General features: G+C 36.7%; 1 protein-coding gene across 6 annotated transcripts in view; it reads right to left on the reverse strand.

The window, feature by feature from the left end:
- Positions 1 to 17,538, reverse strand: part of fgd4a (FYVE, RhoGEF and PH domain containing 4a) — a 66,915-nt gene that overhangs the window by 24,699 nt on the left and 24,678 nt on the right. For 4 of the 6 annotated variants that reach the window (XM_065283500.2, XM_065283503.2, XM_065283501.2 and 1 more), the window contains exon 2: positions 13,053 to 13,139. In XM_065283500.2, the coding sequence (XP_065139572.1) occupies positions 13,053 to 13,139 (87 nt within the window). Of the gene's footprint in view, positions 1 to 3,441; positions 3,591 to 13,052; positions 13,140 to 16,650; positions 16,736 to 17,538 lie in introns of those variants that run through there. The other 2 variants (XM_073815780.1, XM_065283505.2) reach the window with 2 other exon arrangements.

The following is a 17,538-nucleotide window of genomic DNA, read 5'->3' on the forward strand; positions in this document are numbered from 1 at the left end:
ATTATTATTATTATTATTATTATATATTGAAAGAATATTATAATTAAAAGGCTTTATTTGGAATATATGTAGTTTGCTTAAAAATAAAATGCATTGAAAAAAGTTGAAAAGTTCTTGTTTGTATACTCAGACATTTGAAAACAACACATTTTAGTTTTGCAATTGCAATACCGCAACACTGTGAAACCATGGTGTTTTTGCTTAAGGTTATTATACCGCCAAAATCTCATACCATACACACGCATACTAAAGAAATTTTAACGTAAACATTTCTCATCAAATTCTGACAAAAGTATGTTTTTCTAGGTCTATGTTGTCTTACTGTATAACAATTTTCTCTTATTTCTCTTGGGCAACTTAGAAAAAACATCTGAGACTTAAATGACACAAAACTGAAACAACCTGTCAACAATAAAACTTCTCTCTAGCAGCACCAACTTTACTGCTTCCCTTTAATAAAGTGTTTTCTCCCAGGGCCCCATGCGAACCAAGGTCCCATGCTCTGGTAAATTAAAGTATGTGGACGTCTGTGGACATTGGGCGGCACAATGACAGCCTTTCTCTGGCCTTCCCAGCTTCATCTGGCCTTTTTCTTCACTGTAAACATCTCGGGCCAAGAGCCTGCATAGGATTGTTCAGGGCTGGGAATGAATGGTGTTGTTGTGCTGGCAGTAAATATAAGGTGCTGATAACAGTGTGAAAAACAGCTTCATGTGTGTTCATTTATCGGCGTTTGGCTCAGTTTATGGCAGTAATCCCATCGACGCTCTGTGAAAGATCAGTGGCTGCCAATGAAGCCTATAAATGCATGTATTTCATTGATTTAAGAGTATTTTTGTAATACCCTCAAGTTCATGTGTTTTTTTAATTAAATGTGTCTACCAAGCACAATCTCAAACATCTTGTGAAGGAAGACCTGTTGTACATTTTGTATCATGGTTCCTGAAAAATGACAATCATCCAGTTTACAATTCTCAGTGAGATCTCAACTTTTAAAGATAAATGAGAAATTTCCAAATTCTCATCTTAATTAAATTTTTGTGTAGGGGAGAGCGGGCCAAGTTGTTATACTTTTTACACTGTCTAACATTTACTGTCTGAGCACCATACATCACAATGGTATAATATCTCGACTCATACCAAATAAAAGAAGGAAGTCTTGGCACATATGTTGTATGACTTAAATGCCCCAAGTTATAACATTGTGATTATTGATTACCAAAACTGGAAATATTACAATCGGGATAATTTCGCATGTGATATGTATGCCATATGGCCCAGCTTGTCAGCGAACTACGGCTTTGTGTAGTAAATGCTGCTCCATTTGAAAGCAGGTGATGGCGATTTACTACTAATCAAGGAACCGGCTTTACAGACAAGATGCACATTCCTGTGGCATGCGATTTATTGTGCAGCCCTACCCTTTACATTTCAGTCAATATGCCCTGATATGATTTGCAAGTGCATCCAAATCATAAATGCATGATCCAGTCTGTGAAAACCCAGCTAAAGTCATTTTTTGTGATTTATCCATAAAATTATGCTACATAATGTACATTCTGTGAGAATATAACCTTGATATCTATATTATCTCTTGATAATATTGACTAAGGCCATATCAAAGACTGAAATCACAGTTAAATAAATATTTAGTCTAAAAATAGCTGGGTTATTTTTGACCCATAATGGGTAAATATTGGACAGAACACACGGCTGGGTTAAAATTGACCCAATTTCTGGTTTGTTTTAACCCAAGTGCTGGGTTATTATACCCCATGGTTGCATAATAACAACCCACCGTTTAGTAATTTTAAACCCAGCATGTATTCTGTCCAATATTTATCCATCATGGGTCAAAAATAACCCAGCCATTTTTAAAATGTTTGATGCTCCTAATTTCAAAATTAGAAAGATCAGTAAGCAGCAACCAAGCAACAATACCTTAAGAAATACATAACATTGTAAAACATGTCCAACATTTTAGAAACCACATAACACCCCTGCCCACAACATCCTGGCATCAGGGTAATTTATTTCTATAAATATAAACATACTTTAATAACATGCAAAAAACATTTTTGCTGTAGGATTCTGAATCATCAACCTAAACATGTAAATCATGTTGCTAACCTCTCAAACTGGCTGCTGCGTTACCATGACAACTAGTTCACGTAATTGTCTATCACAGATGAAATACAACTGGTGCACATCATACACACAGCAGCACCTGCGTGTAGCTGGATCGTCTCGCTGGGGCCTCTGAAGTTGTGATAAGCGATCACAATCAGTTTGATGTCTAACCGCGTGTGTCGAAACCACAGCGATAATATCTCCTAAAACCCATGCATTGGGAAAACACTAACGTTTGCATTCCCAAAGTCTACGACATAGCTAAGAATGCCAAATTTGGATTTTTGCAATTTGCATTCCAGATGTTTTTGCTTGGCTGGATTGTATCTGTTAATCTTCCACATGCAGTTTCAAGTAGTTCTCATAATTGTTATGGGATGTCATACACAATATGTTTCATGTTTATTTAATAAGAATCAGTCTTTGAATATGGCTGTACAATCAATTAATCCATGGAGGGAAGACTGAGCCTCCTGAACTGACCATAGCATGGCATACATGACAAAAAGATCTAAATCGTTCAAGCTTGTTGTGCAATACATAAAAGGAACAAAAAAGAAGACATCTATAGGTATGAACCAAGCTGCATACTTCAAATGTTAATACCAGATGTGTAGAGTGAAAAACATTAACCACTTAAACATGTTTATGCGGGTTGGTACTGTAACTTTGACCTATTGAAAGACTAGACTTACTGAGAGACTGTTAGTATATCTTACATACTATCAATGATACTTCCTTTAGAGTGATCTACACAAAAAAACCTGGGTTATTTTGTAACCAAGTGTTGGGTCAAAATGGAACAACCCCAGCCGTTGGGTAAAATGAAGTCAGGAAATGAATATATTTGACCCAGCAATAGGTTAAACAATCCAGCATTTAGTTTGAAATAACCGAGCAGGGTTGGGTTGGTTCGTATGTTTTGGACCCAACACTGAGTTGTGTTCAATCTATATCTGTATAAAAATAAATTAAATTAAATTAAATTTAATAAATTAACAAATCAGATTTCAACATTATTAATGTAAACAACATCCAGACTGTTTAAACCTTTTCTACTTAAAATTCTCTCTAAATATCTCTTGACAGATCAGAGATTCAACACCAGATCAATTCATCATGTCAAACCAAATAGTGTGAAAGTTAAACAAGTGTGTGTCAGTGAGAATACACAAAGCTTTCGCACTGCCTGCTCTTCACTAACCTGCTGCTGCCAAGTTGATTCATACCGTCACAACATCTAAACAGGCCAAGTAAACCAATAAAACTAGAAGTAAAACTGTGATCATGTTTCAAAGAAAGTCATCTTACCTTTCGTCAATTACAATGAATCCAAATAATCCCAAAAACAGAGAAGCAAAACAAGCAGTTTACGTCCTTCAAACTTTCTGCTCCTCTATAAACCCCAGACCGACTCTGCACAAAACGTGAGGAAGTAGCCCCTCCTACACTTCAAACACATTTGCGTGCACACACTCTCGCCCAACCCTTTCATGTTTAACTATGTACAGTACTACGACCAGGTCTTCTTATGACTTTAATTATGCCACACAGTTGCCATTTAATTTGAATCAGCATGTTCAGGAGTTCAAGCTTATGTGTGTCATTTCACTCCCCTTACAGTGTGAGTATTACCAAAGTGACGCTTGACTGTAAGGGGAAGACAAGTACTGAAATTGTTTTATGTTGTATGAAATGAGGAAGAAAAAAATGCTCTTTGCACAGCGGGTGCCTCTCCTGACAGCCTCAGGCATCGGCCTTGTTTAAAACTTCTGCACACTTGCACTAGCATCACAGACTATTGCTCAAATTATGACTTTTTTATGTTTATCAAAACTGCATGTGGTTTAAAAATATTCAACAGTGTTGAGAGTGTTCGTCACATCCCGTACCATTTTGAAGCCACTTTCAGTTGTTCCTCATGCTATTTTCAGGGTCAAAAGTCTGTTTTTAAACGCCAGTGGCATGGCAATGTAGACAGGCAGATAACGTGGATTTGATTTTACCCGGTAGATAGGTGTAAGCGTGTTAGTTGTCATGTTTACCATAAGGAAACCACTACAAATATTTTACATTGCTCTGCTCATACTGTATCTGACTTTGGTATGATTTTATAAAAATCCCCATGCTTTTACTTTGTAAAACAAAAAAGAAACACTAGAGAGTAGACACTTATCAAGTACCTGTTAAAGGCCACTATTACATCAGAGTTATGATGTACTGGTAATCCATTTAGGTGATGTACAGGGTGATCGCTAGGCCACTATTACAAAGTGTTTAACCCTCTATGGCATGACTTTTTATTGATACTTTTTGGGAGCTTGGGGGTCACTGATAAAAATATCCACCACACAATTTATCCCCCCACCACCACTGACCCAGAATTTGTTTTTGTTGCCTCAGGGCAACATTGTGCTATAATGGTGCAAGAACACTAAGGTTTTTTACATGATAAATTAAACAAGGAAACAAGCACCAGAAAAAACATGCACACTTCTAACTGTGGGTTCACACCAGACGCGAGTTCAACGATTGGCGTAAGTAGATTACATACAAAGTCAATGCAAAGACACGATCAGACGTGTCCTCGAGTGGGGCGATGCGAATGATGTGATATGGGCAGCGCGTTTGCCTCAAAAACACGCACTATTCGCCTCAAACGCGTCTTTGACCAAGTTGAAAATATTCAACTCGAGCGAACAATTTGCATGACACGAAGTTAAATCCCGCGAGAAATCTAGATCTAGTAACGCGATGCCCTGCGTTTGGTGTGTACGTAGCATAATTGTAACTAACATTGCATGTGTAAATGTTTTCCACATTCTCATATAAATATAATGTGGCGGTTTGGGATTAGACTAGTCCTAGACTAAAATAAATGGAAGAGCTGTCTGAAATAAAAACAACTTGCTCTGACATACATCAGTGCACTTTGTTTTGCCTTAAAATGCACAAAAGGACCGTATTTTCCAGACTATAAGTCAAAATATAGTCAAAAAGTCGCACTGGACTATATGTCGATTTTATTTAGAAAATGATTTCACAAAATCCAAGCCGAAGAACAGACATTTAATCTGGTGTAATACTGGATGTTAAATAATCAACTTTAAGTTTATTTATGAAGAGACACTATAAAACAATTAAACCTCAGGTGGTGTTGCTAACCCAAATTTGACCCTCAGGTTGAACTGGTTACAGACATGAAACTCTTGGTGCTCCTAATCTCTTCATCACAAAGACTTTTGCATTGTTAGCCTTCAGGCTCACATCACTGGGTATCTGCTGAAATATATGATGTAATGTATACATATTATGTGGTTCTAAGGTTGTAATTGTATATAAATGTTTAGTATTATTTTAAAGGTCATGGTGCGATGAGTGAAAAGGTCTCATTTCTATAAGTCTAAGATAAGATAGATTAAGGTTTTAGAACTTTGGATAGAAGATGCATTTCTTGTAGAGGTGGGGTTTTGCCTTGATATTTCTGGCTAGTTTGACCAGGTGTTCTTTAACTTGGCACATGTCAAACTGGATTTGGACCAGGTGTTCTTTAGTATCACTTGGTACAGGTCAAACTAGATTTTGGTAGTTTTCTCAAACTGTGTATAAAGGATGAAACATTCTGGGAGCCATTCTGTATCCAGAAGCTCCCACACTCTGTGTGTATTCAAACCTTATGGAGGCATCCTGTAACCAAGAGCTCCCACACTTTGTGTGTGTACTAAAGCATCAAGGAAGAAATCTTTAACAAGAATCTTCCTACACCATTTTAGGTGTATTATATTTACGATGGAAGTACTCTGTAGCCAGAGTGTCTATTGCCAGGCATGACTTTGTAACTTTTGCAATTGTTGATCATTTTAATTAATTGGAATTGAATCATATTCTGTATGATATTCTTTAATTGATGTTTGAAGCTGGAACCTGCCTGGTATAATAAATTGTTACATTTGATTCATCTAAATTCTTCAGAAATTGTATTGATTTATTTTAATTCTTTTAGAAATTATTATTTCCAGTAGATTAGAAGGAGTCTGGTATTACCGCAAAATAAGTGTGTCAGGATATGATCACACTGGTGATTTGATGTTGAATGGAGCATGGGGCACATTCACCAGGACTCTCAGATTTATGTCTATCACCTGCCTTAGCAAGTTGCATGATCGTGACTAAAGTAACTATTTTTATGATCGGAGCAAGCATGGGGCGGACAGACGTAAAAATATTAGTTTACCCGGCAACCTCTGACTAAGACCAGACTGGCAATTTTGTGTCCGTGAGATGTACGCAACGGCCGGCGTATATCCTGTGCGATACTGGGTCCCTAATGAACGAATAACTAAGACTATGGGAATTTATAAATAATCAAACATATAAATTATGATCAACAGATAACTGGAATAATGCACTAAATTCTTACTATATTAAATTGGAGTCAGATTATAATTTAAACACAGAGGTCAAAGAAATACATTTGAAATGTAATAAATGGAGTTATTCTTCTAGAAGCGCTAAAGGAAAACGAGAACACGAGACCCCTTCACCAGGCCATTGGATACCTTCGTTGGACCGATGGGTGGCGTCTTACAGTTTTATGTTGTATGAAATGAGGAAGAAAAAAAGGCCCTTTGCACAGCGGGTGCCTCTCCTGACAGCCTCAGGCATCGGCCTTGTTTAAAACTTCTGCACACTTGCACTAGCAGCACAGACTATTGCTCAAATTATGACTTTTTATTCATTTTTTTATGTTTAACAAAACTAAAAAAAAGTTATTTGTTTTTAATTATCAATTTGTGTTTTTTTTTGCTATAAAATAACTGATAATTTAATCAGCTTGCCTGAATTGCCTTGAGCACTGCAACTATTTAAATGGTCACAATATACTGCAAGCAAAATGTACACAACATGAACAGATTACAATTAAAAGACACTGTAAATGGACAAACATAAGGCATCTAAACATACTGACATACCTCCGATATAGTTCATTAAACTGTTTACTGGATTCCAATGCAGATCTGATGTACTTTAATCTCATTTGAATGCAGACAAAGAGTATTTTATGAGCACCTGCCATTTCTAAACCATTCTGATACCCAGAAGTCAAGTTAAAACTGACACTATGAATGCTTTAATATTGAAGAACATGATTTTCCACTGCATGCGGTTTAAAAATATTCAACAGTGTTGAGAGTGTTCGTCACATACCGTACCATTTTGAAGCCACTTTCAGTTGGTCCTCATGCTATTTTCAGGGTCAAAAGTCTGTTTTTAAAAGCCAGTGGCATGGCAATGTAGACAAGCAGATAACGTGGATTTGATTTTACTATGTAGATAGGTGTAAGCATGTTAGTTGTCACGTTTACCATAAGGAAACCACTACAAATATTTTACATTGCTCTGCACATACTGTATCTGACTTTGGTATGATTTTATAAAAATCCCCATGCTTTTACTTTGTAAAACAAAAAAGAAACACTAGAGAGTAGACACGTATCAAGTACCTGTTAAAGGCCACTATTACATCAGAGTTATGACGTAATCCATTTAGGTGATGTACGGGGTGATCGTAGGCCACTATTACAAAGTGTTTAACCCTCTATGGCATGACTTTTTATTGATACTTTTTGGGAGCTTGGGGGTCACTGATAAAAATATCCATCACACAATTTATCCCCCCACCACCCCTGACACCCCTGAATTAGTTGTGTTGCCTCAGGGCAACATTGTGCTATAATGGTGCAAGAACACTAAGGTTTTTTACATGATAAATTCAACAAGGAAACAAGTACCAGAAAAAAAACATGCACACTACTAACTGTGGGTTCACACCAGACGCGAGTTCAACGATTTGCGTGAGTAGATTACATACAAAGTCAATGCAAAGACACGATCAGACGCGTCCTCATGTGGGGCAATGCGAATGATGTGATATGGGCGGCGCGTTTTTCTCAAAAACACGCACTATTCGCCTTAAACGCGTCTTTGACCAAGTTGAAAATATTCAACTCGAGCAAAATATCTGCATGACACGAGTTAAATCCCGCGAGTAATCTAGAGCGAGTAACGCGATGCCCCGCGTTTGGTGTGTACGTAGCATAATTGTAACTAACACTGGATGTGTAAATGTTTTCCGCATTCTCATATAAATGTGGCGGTTTGGGATTAGACTAGTCCTAGACTAAAATAAATGGAAGAGCTGTCCGAAATAAAAACAACTTGCACTGACATACATCAGTGCCCTTTGTTTTGCCTTAAAATGCACACAAGCACCGTATTTTCCGGACTACAAGTCAAAATATAGTCGCACTGGACTATATGTCGCTTTTATTTAGAAAATGACTTCACAAAATCCAAGCCGAAGAACAGACATTTAATCTGGAAAGGCAAGTTATTCAACTAAACAATAACACAGAACAGCAGGCTGAATAGGTGTCTGTACATGTTAAAGTCAGATAAACAGTTATGTACACGATACACAATAGCATACAGAACATACCTGGAAGCTGAATAGGTTTAATTAACACAACAAGCCAAATCAAATCAAGTTCAAAAAGGTCCCGAAGTCATTCCGCATCACTGAATCCATTAAATTACATAAATACAGGAGCAGCATATAGAGGACTCTCGCGGCTTTAGACGGTAATGGTTTCTCTTGGTTCATATGAAATAATTTTGTATACAAGTCACACCTGACTATAAGTTCCAGGACCCGCCAAACTATAAATGGTAATGTTTTTAGTAACGCATGCTTGTTCAAACTAGTTATTTTCCTAATTAAACTAAGGTTTAGTCCTGGCTTAAGCTTTTCCTGTCCAGGAAACCACCCCATAAACCAACAAATGTGTGTACGGGTGTGTTATGCGTCATTTTGGCATGATATTGCCTGAACAAAAGTGGTCTAACTGCAAAATGTTGCCCATAAAACTAATTACTGTAGTCATATCTTGTGTGTGATTAACTTGAATAATTTGTGTTTGATGTTTATGTAACTTATCAGATAGAAAACCTTGGTGTTTAGTACCTTTAAAGTACAATGTTGCCCTGGGGCAACAAACAAAAACACGGTCTAAGTATGAAAATAAAAACAAAAAAAGTCTTCAGACAATCAAACATACTTCTTTACATACTGATCCACATATACATGTTTTTTCTGTAAAATTATTTCAATTTAAACATGTTAAAAAGTTATATTTATGCTGCCAATTGGTGGCAATGCATCCCATGTGCCTTTTCTTCCAAAAAGCACTGCTCCACCCACAAAAAAAGTCACAACTACTTCACCCACTCATTTCATTGGGCAGACATGTCAGGTGACATTTATTATACATATATTTTTTTTAATAAATTTTTTTTTAAAGGGCGGTGTGATGCTCAAAAAAGTAGTTGGTTGCCTGAGGGCAACACTGTGCAGTAGGTAGTTAAGGTGTGGTGGCAAATCACAACTAAACAAGTTTGACCAGGATTGACTCCCGTACTTTGAGGTCATATAACCCGGACCTCTATTCAAATCCCATAAAGTCTGAAATACAAAAGACTTGACACACACAGACTCTGTGAAAAATGAAAAGTAACATTCTGTCACTCGAATAACAGTAACCGTCTTACAGCTGCGATTATGAAAATAGCCATCAATGAATGTCAAGCCTCTAACTGAGTGTGGCTAGACAATTGATCCTGGTTTACATACATGTGACACAATCATGCTTATTCATTACCACAACACATGCAAAAATAAACAGTAGATTACGCAGTACATCCGTAGCCTGGCTAACACCAGACTAGTCTTATAGAGAATGAGAATTGGTCTGGGAACCACATGCTCATTTTCTCGTATTTGAGGCGTGGTTAACGAATGCCCAGAGCTGTTTATTGGGCACTATGAATGTCTATCAAATGCATCTGTACGTAGCTCATAGCCAATCGTTTCAATTATACCAGATGACGTATGTAGAGCAACATAAATTCAAGCGCCAACAACCTTTATCGGGAAAGCTGTGCAACTACACCGGTAGCTGTGGATTGATATTGAAAAGCAACACAATATAGTGGCACTGTGACAACCACAGTAGGTAGGCTACAAGCATAATAACAATATGATATGAATAAATACCACATACCATTTATAAGTTAAATGGACTTTGTCGACGACGATGCCTAGCAGGTTGGTCCTATAAAACTCGTGGCTAACATGTCTTGACATATCCAAACATCCTTCTTGGATATAAAAATTGTTTAACTTCTTTAACTCTGTGGACCCTGTACCGGGTCCAGAATTATCATATTTTGACTTAATATAAAATATTCCTGTAATTTGTAATGGTCTGTCATGGACCCAGTACCACATATCAGATACTGTTTGAAAGCTTAGACTCTCTACTTTCTGCAGATATGCATCACTTTGACATATCTTTTACTGTAAGAAAGTTATTTACAATTAATTTACATCATCACCCCCCCGATATTTTTTAATATCTTTTAATATTCATATATTTCATGTTTTTCAAGTATGACAAACATGGGCAAGTCTTATATCAAATGAAAGCTCTCAGTCTCAGGAATAAGTCTGCAGCATTATTTTTGTCCTATTATCATCACCTATCTAACAATCATCGAATGAATAATGAGGTAAAAAATTGTCTTTTGTAAACATATGGGAAACTTGAGTGTGGACTGCCTCAGATAGCACAGATAGCCACAAATGATACACCATCTTTTATTTTAGGTCCTACTCTAAACAATGAGTCCATTCACAGCATTTTCTTTGGTTGTGTGCATAATTAATCCCTTGCTATTTATTATATGTGCAAAACAAAAAATTAATATTTTTATGAAAAATGTATTTTCGCACACTTCAGTAAAATGAGAATATCTTTTGAATGCAACATGCTAAAGAGTTCATTCTTTTTTTGGGTGTTTACTGTCTGCTGCTGGTAACAACCAGAACTGTCTGCAGTCTGCTAGAGCACCCAGAACCAGAGTTATACACTATCAAAAGCACTATTCGGACGGGATTAGTTTTCCAAACGACGTTTGAGTTTCAGCGTGTCCCCCAGGACGTCTGTGATTTTATGTACCGATTCGGACGGGATTAAAATGATGCAGGCTATTCCAGAGATGGGAGTGTCTGTTTCATGCATTTGGGCGTTGCAGTAGCACGTGCTCTGGATACGCGTGTTTGTAATGTTTAATATTTTGCTTTAAATGTAAAATCATGACAGAACATGTAATTTATTAATTTAATTTTAACAAATCAAAATAAAATATACAAATCCTACTAAAGTAACATTAGCCTACTTGTTTTATATAACTGTCTGCTTATAACAAACACAAAATAATGAAGAAATAATGATTAATACAATTTAATATCTTTATTAATTAACATTACCATTCCGGAGTTGAACAACTTTGAACGGAGTTTCTTATAATGTTAATGATATATCAGTGTTTAGTCTTAACAGTGTATGATATTCAGCTCGTCTTGATTTAATTGCTTTATTTTGCCGAATGCGAAAAAACATTAATATCTGAATGAATGGGACTCAGGAAATACAATATACGCGCATTAGTAAGACCTTACGGCAGATCAAGTTGGCCAAAACACGAAATGAACCGCGTTTTCAAAAGATATTGCGGGCAAACACCGACATTTGCATCCGGACGGGATTAAATTTCTCAGAGGACCTCTGAGTTCGGCGAAAAACAGTAGGTAAATTGCTCTGGAATTTTTACGGAGGTCGTCAGAGAAAAACACAGACATGGCCGATTCGGACGGGATTAAAAACACAGAGGACCTCTGAGAAGCACGATTTTCTCAGAGGTCCCCCTGTAAAACTAATCCCGTCCGAATAGGGCTAAAGACAGTGTTTACAACATAAAAAAAGAAAATTTGGTGTTTTAGCATATGAAAAACCACATAAATAACACTATTTGTCACAAACAACAGCTTTTTATGTAACTTCAAAGGGATTTTTGCAAAATGATATAAAGATATTGCATTTATTCCACTGTATGTGGTTATGGGAGCACTTCAAATGTTTTTAGGCAGAAATTGTACACCAAAAGCGTATTAGTCCTCCCATCAGTTGGAGTAAAATAACTTTTGCATTTATTATGATAGAGAAAAAATTCCTTTTTCCTCTGTAAGCTGGCAATTGCTGGAATCAAACAAAACTGTCTGGAGGTTTCGTTACCACCCAGGGCCAGAGTTATACACTTTTAAATACAGACTTTAGAAAAAAAACATCAAAAAGCGCCTATTTATTTTTGTGCTTATTAGAGAACTGACAACACATACAACCATGTTTAGCACTTTTAACAGTGTTTTATGAAATTTCAAAGGGTTTCCTGTAAAATGATACCAAACTTTTGTATGTGCACCTCTGCATGTGGGTATGGGAAGCTTTTGAATTTGGGTAGGCCAAATCCAGGCAAAAATCCCCAAAATAGCCTCAGAGTTTTTTTAAATAAACTTGCGTTCAAAACTACTTAGAACACTATCTAAGGCTGCATCGTAAAGTAACTTCGCGTCTACTGCCGTGTTGGATAAACAAAACTGCTTCGGTGTGTCGCATAAAGTCGTCATCGTCTTGCTGCCCCCTCCCCGTTCTGTGACTGGTTCCCTATTCCAGGGGAAAAAATGGTCCATAGTTTCCATGCTAGACTTGCAGCGTGAATAAATTTGCACGCAAGGCGGCATGGGGAAACCCAAGCTAGTACATCCGACAGCAGCTGCAATCATTCAAAATGGACAGGATGGTAACAGGATGGTAAACGCAGCGCTTTATAGAAAGATTCAATCCGACACTTAATACTGCATCAACACCTATGATAATGAGGGTCTGAGCGTGAAGTACATAGCAAATACAGACAGTAACAGATAGAATAAAGAAAGAGAGATACTGTAGAGCGTTAGTGCCCACCTTTGCTCTGAGCAATCTTCACTCCAACACAAGCTTCATCATCATCAGACTGTTTGGAGGGAAAACAGCTGGGCGTTCCAGCTTTATCTGAAAGAAACAGAGAAATATGCTTAAAAAGAGAAAAATAATCCAACACTGCTTTATTCTCAGTCCTTTTATTAATAGCTACAGCAGTAAGATGACGCACGAGACTTGGTGGTGGGGGTGTCAGCCACACTCATTTCTTTTCAGCCCATGTGCATGGTCTTAACTGCTCGGATCTACTTGCTGATGGCAGACAACTTCAAGGAAATGCAACATGATACTTAACAACTTTATCATTAGTCTCTTTTCTCCAAATCTCCACATGACAATCTTGATAGGAAATAGTCCTGGTATTAAAGGGATAGTTCGCCTAAAGATTTTCATTTTGGGGTGCACTACCCTTTTAAGCAAACAAACAAAACACAAAATCACTAAAACGTATCTTTGATGTTTTTGTGACAGTAGATGCAAAAAAAACGACTACCGTATTTTCCGGACTATAAGTCGCTACGGAGTATAAGTCAAAAATGCGTTTTGAAGAGGAAAAACATATATAAGCTGCACCGGACTATAAGTCGCGTATATTTAAAAAATGATTTCATAAAATCCAAGCCGCTGAACAGACATATAAAGGAAAGGCAAGTTATTCAACTAAACAACAGCACAGAACAGCAGGCTGAATAGGTGTCTGTACATGTTAAAGTCACATTAACAGTTATTTACACGATACACAATAGCATACAGAACATACCTGGGAGGCTGAATAGGCCAAATTAACACGACAAGCCAAATAATTAAAAAAAATCCCGAAGTCATTCCACATCACTGAATCCATTAAATTAAATAAATACAGGAGCAGCATATAGAGGACTCTCGTGGGTGTAGACGGTAAAGGTTTCTCTTGGTTCATATGAAATAATTTTAACGTATAGGTCGCACCTGACTTCAAGTTCCAGGACCAGCCAAAATATGAAAAGAGTGCAATTTATAATCCAAAAAAATACAGTCCATGTATTGCAATAATGATAATTTTGTGCCTAAATGTCATTAAAAAACATCACATTGTGATCCTAAAAATAGAAATATGTTTTTTTATTGCAAAATATGTCCATTTTTATTTTGACCCAGACATGTTTTTTTTGTGTGTGTGAAATTGACATTATTTAGGCTAATTATGATTGTAGAACAATTACAGTATACAAGCCTTCTGGATAACAAAAACACTGAGCAGAAGGTCGGAGCATGAATAGAGATGATGAGGAAACATTAATCCTGAATGTGTTGCAAAACAAAAGAAGAGTTAATCTCCAGAGATTTGCCTGTAATTAATTCTGCTGAGATATCTGGAGCATCACAGAGCTGTTAGTGATCTCTATTTATAAAGCACATAAAATATGAAAGCGTATGAGCGAACAAGCGGCGTGTGGTTTTCAAATATATACAGTACACGCAGGTACAAAGCTAAAAATATGAGACCAAAGGATTCTTTTACACCCCACTGTGTGACTGCAAATAACAGCATGTGAAAGACAGTAAGACAAAAAAACTAACATGATGAAACAAAAGATTAATAAAAAATCTTAAAAGATGCCAACGATGTAAGATATATGCAGTTCAATGTACTCTTAAACAAGTTTTAAGCAAGATATAAGGTTTGTGTGTTATCCCATAAAAGAGATTAAAGCAGGGGTGTTTCACCGGGCCATCTGGAGTCATTGAGTCCACCTAGACTCTATGGTGTCCTGCCCAAACCCAACCTCCCCCACACAAAAATGTGCAGGCATTTTTAATGAAGGTTTTAAAACAAGTGCATTTTTAAAGCAGAAACCCACAAGAAACAAACTTCAGCAAACATGAAAGGGGGGCCTAAATAAAAGCCCTCTTTATGAGCTGAGAGGTGGTTAATGACTCTCTTAGCAAACACGGCACAACCCAATATGTGAAACTGGGTTGCCATGGCTGCCAAGGCCTCATTGAACCCATTTGGTTGGTTAAACGAATGGAATTCTGGGAAATGTGTAGGGATGTCTATTTTTACAGCTGTCCTTTATTAGAAAGCAAGAGAAAAATGGTGATGACACATTTATGGGGCCATTTATGATTCTACATAACATTTTATAGGCGATCCTTGTTAGAGTAAAGGTGCCATGAATTATATTCACATTCAAGTGGACACATTAAATGGAAATATTATAATGGCATTGAATTATGGGTCTGTTTAATGCAAATGCTTTTCTAAATCAGGCTCAATAAATTACCATTATCCATTTAAAATAACCGAGGAGCTCAGATTAGAGATCTTCACAGGTCCACTTAAAACCCGAGGTTCGACCCGAGACGGTTCAGGTCTAAAAGTTTCACGTGTGCCTCAGACACGCGTCAGGTATAATATTAGCGCCATTGGGTCTCGGTTTATATAAAAGTAGTTTTTTTTTCGCAGAATGGACCTGAGAAGACCTGAACTAACCTTCTTTTGTTTGCCAAGACCGCTTATGATATCGTGTCGATTTGTGTGGCTGGCGGTAGGTTAATTTTCATTAAACCAGACCTGTCAATCAATTTGGTTAGTAATGTCGTTGTCAGATAAAAAATGAAAATAAATTGAGCACTGGGCCAAAATTGGTTGCGAGACCACTGTTTTTTTTTCTGTCTGACTGGTGTGCGAGGCTGCAGACTGATAAAAAATGCAAATTTTATAAATAAAACATGTTAAGACGCACTTAAAGGGTTTTGCATCTTAACTCATCGACTGTAACCCCAGTTGAATTGTGTTTCATGTATAATAAATTTGATTATTGTCATCTATCATAATTGAATAAAGGTCCTATAGCCTCAATCTTTTACAATCTTTTCATGGAGTCTATTAAATATGCAATAATATTTTGTATTCTATGTAATATATTTAATATTTTGCCAGTTTTTTTCATGTAAAGCATCTTTAAAAAAATGCAGCATTGTAAAAAAAGCACTATAAATACATTTGAATTTTTTTTTAATGGATACAAATGGAAACCCGTTTTTTATAGTTCTATAATACGTAAACACTGATTAAATGTTGACACAATAAACAAATGCTAAATTTTTCCATTTTACAAAAATATATGTTTGAATACTGCCATTGTTACATACTACTGTAAAGTGATTTATAAAAATATTATTAATTAAATGATAAGTACATGATAATAATGCATGCATTTTGTTTCTAATATTTTTTAAGACAGTGGTGACTGATACTTTATCACAGTTTAGTCTTAATTTTGCCAGCTACCATAGTATAATTCTGAATATATCCTCTTCATTATTCACATTTTGAATTGAACATCATCCATAAGAAGCCATACAAACATTTATACAAATGTATATACAGTTTAAGACCTACAATCAATTTCAGGCAGAAAACAAAGTAGGCAGCTTTATCCCTCATGTAATATAGGTGCAGGACAAATATGTAAGCTTTACAAGCCTTGTGAAAATCATGTTTGGTCTTGGCACAAAATATTTGTATAGTGTCAAAGTGTCATCTGAAGGTCATGTCACTTGATGTATATTGTATTGTATGAAATAAAGAGAATACCTGCTTTGCATCTGGATGTCCACTGTCGCCTGGTTTTACCCTTTTTTACATTCCTAAGACGACTATCCATCTCAGTCAAGTTATCAGATAAACACTGAGCAACCGGGAAGTGTCCTTGACATGATTACAGTCTGCTTAAAAACCGTCACCTGAAACAAGTGTCTGCGCAACAACCTGTACCGCTGTCTTGCAACTCTCCCCTTCCTCTCACGAAACCGGTTTAACAGCGAATGAGAAGAGAGCTGGACAGTGACAACAAGGTTCAGTGCCTGACACCATAAACATGTTTTTTTTTACCTTTACAGACCTTCAAAAGACTCCAGCAAACCCAGAGACCCATGGTTTAGGAAATGTTTTCACTTTATAGCAACTTTATATATAAATACTAATATGCATTTCTGAGGAAAATAAAAGTTGCTGCCTTGTCACGAGTACAACAGTAAATTTAAGATATATTTTTAGTGATAGGTGAGACATAGTAGTTAGTGTACGCTATATAAAACTACATTTGATTGTCAAAACTCCCACACTGCACTATATTTAACAGTGTTCTGCTTCACTTGGTCGGTCATTAACATTTCACCATCTCTGTGCTTGTAAATTGTGTCACTTTCCTGCAAAAGTTCTGCTTTCTACTTCTTGATTGTGCATTTGATAGATAGCAAAACAGATAGCCGTGCATGCATGGTGACAGCAAAAGCAGACAGCACTGTTATTGCTGTACACCATTCTCAGTAGGAGTGAAGACTGTAGGTGGTTGTGAAGTCACAGACACAATCAACCTTTAGCACAAGACCGTACAGGCGGAGGTCAAAATGCAAACGAAAGAAAAGCAAAACGAGATCTCTTTATAATCTCAAATGTTTCTGTGAGATTAACAGAGGAGCG

This window comes from Paramisgurnus dabryanus, chromosome 9, assembly GCF_030506205.2.
Source record: "Paramisgurnus dabryanus chromosome 9, PD_genome_1.1, whole genome shotgun sequence".
Taxonomy (NCBI): Eukaryota; Metazoa; Chordata; class Actinopteri; order Cypriniformes; family Cobitidae; genus Paramisgurnus; species Paramisgurnus dabryanus.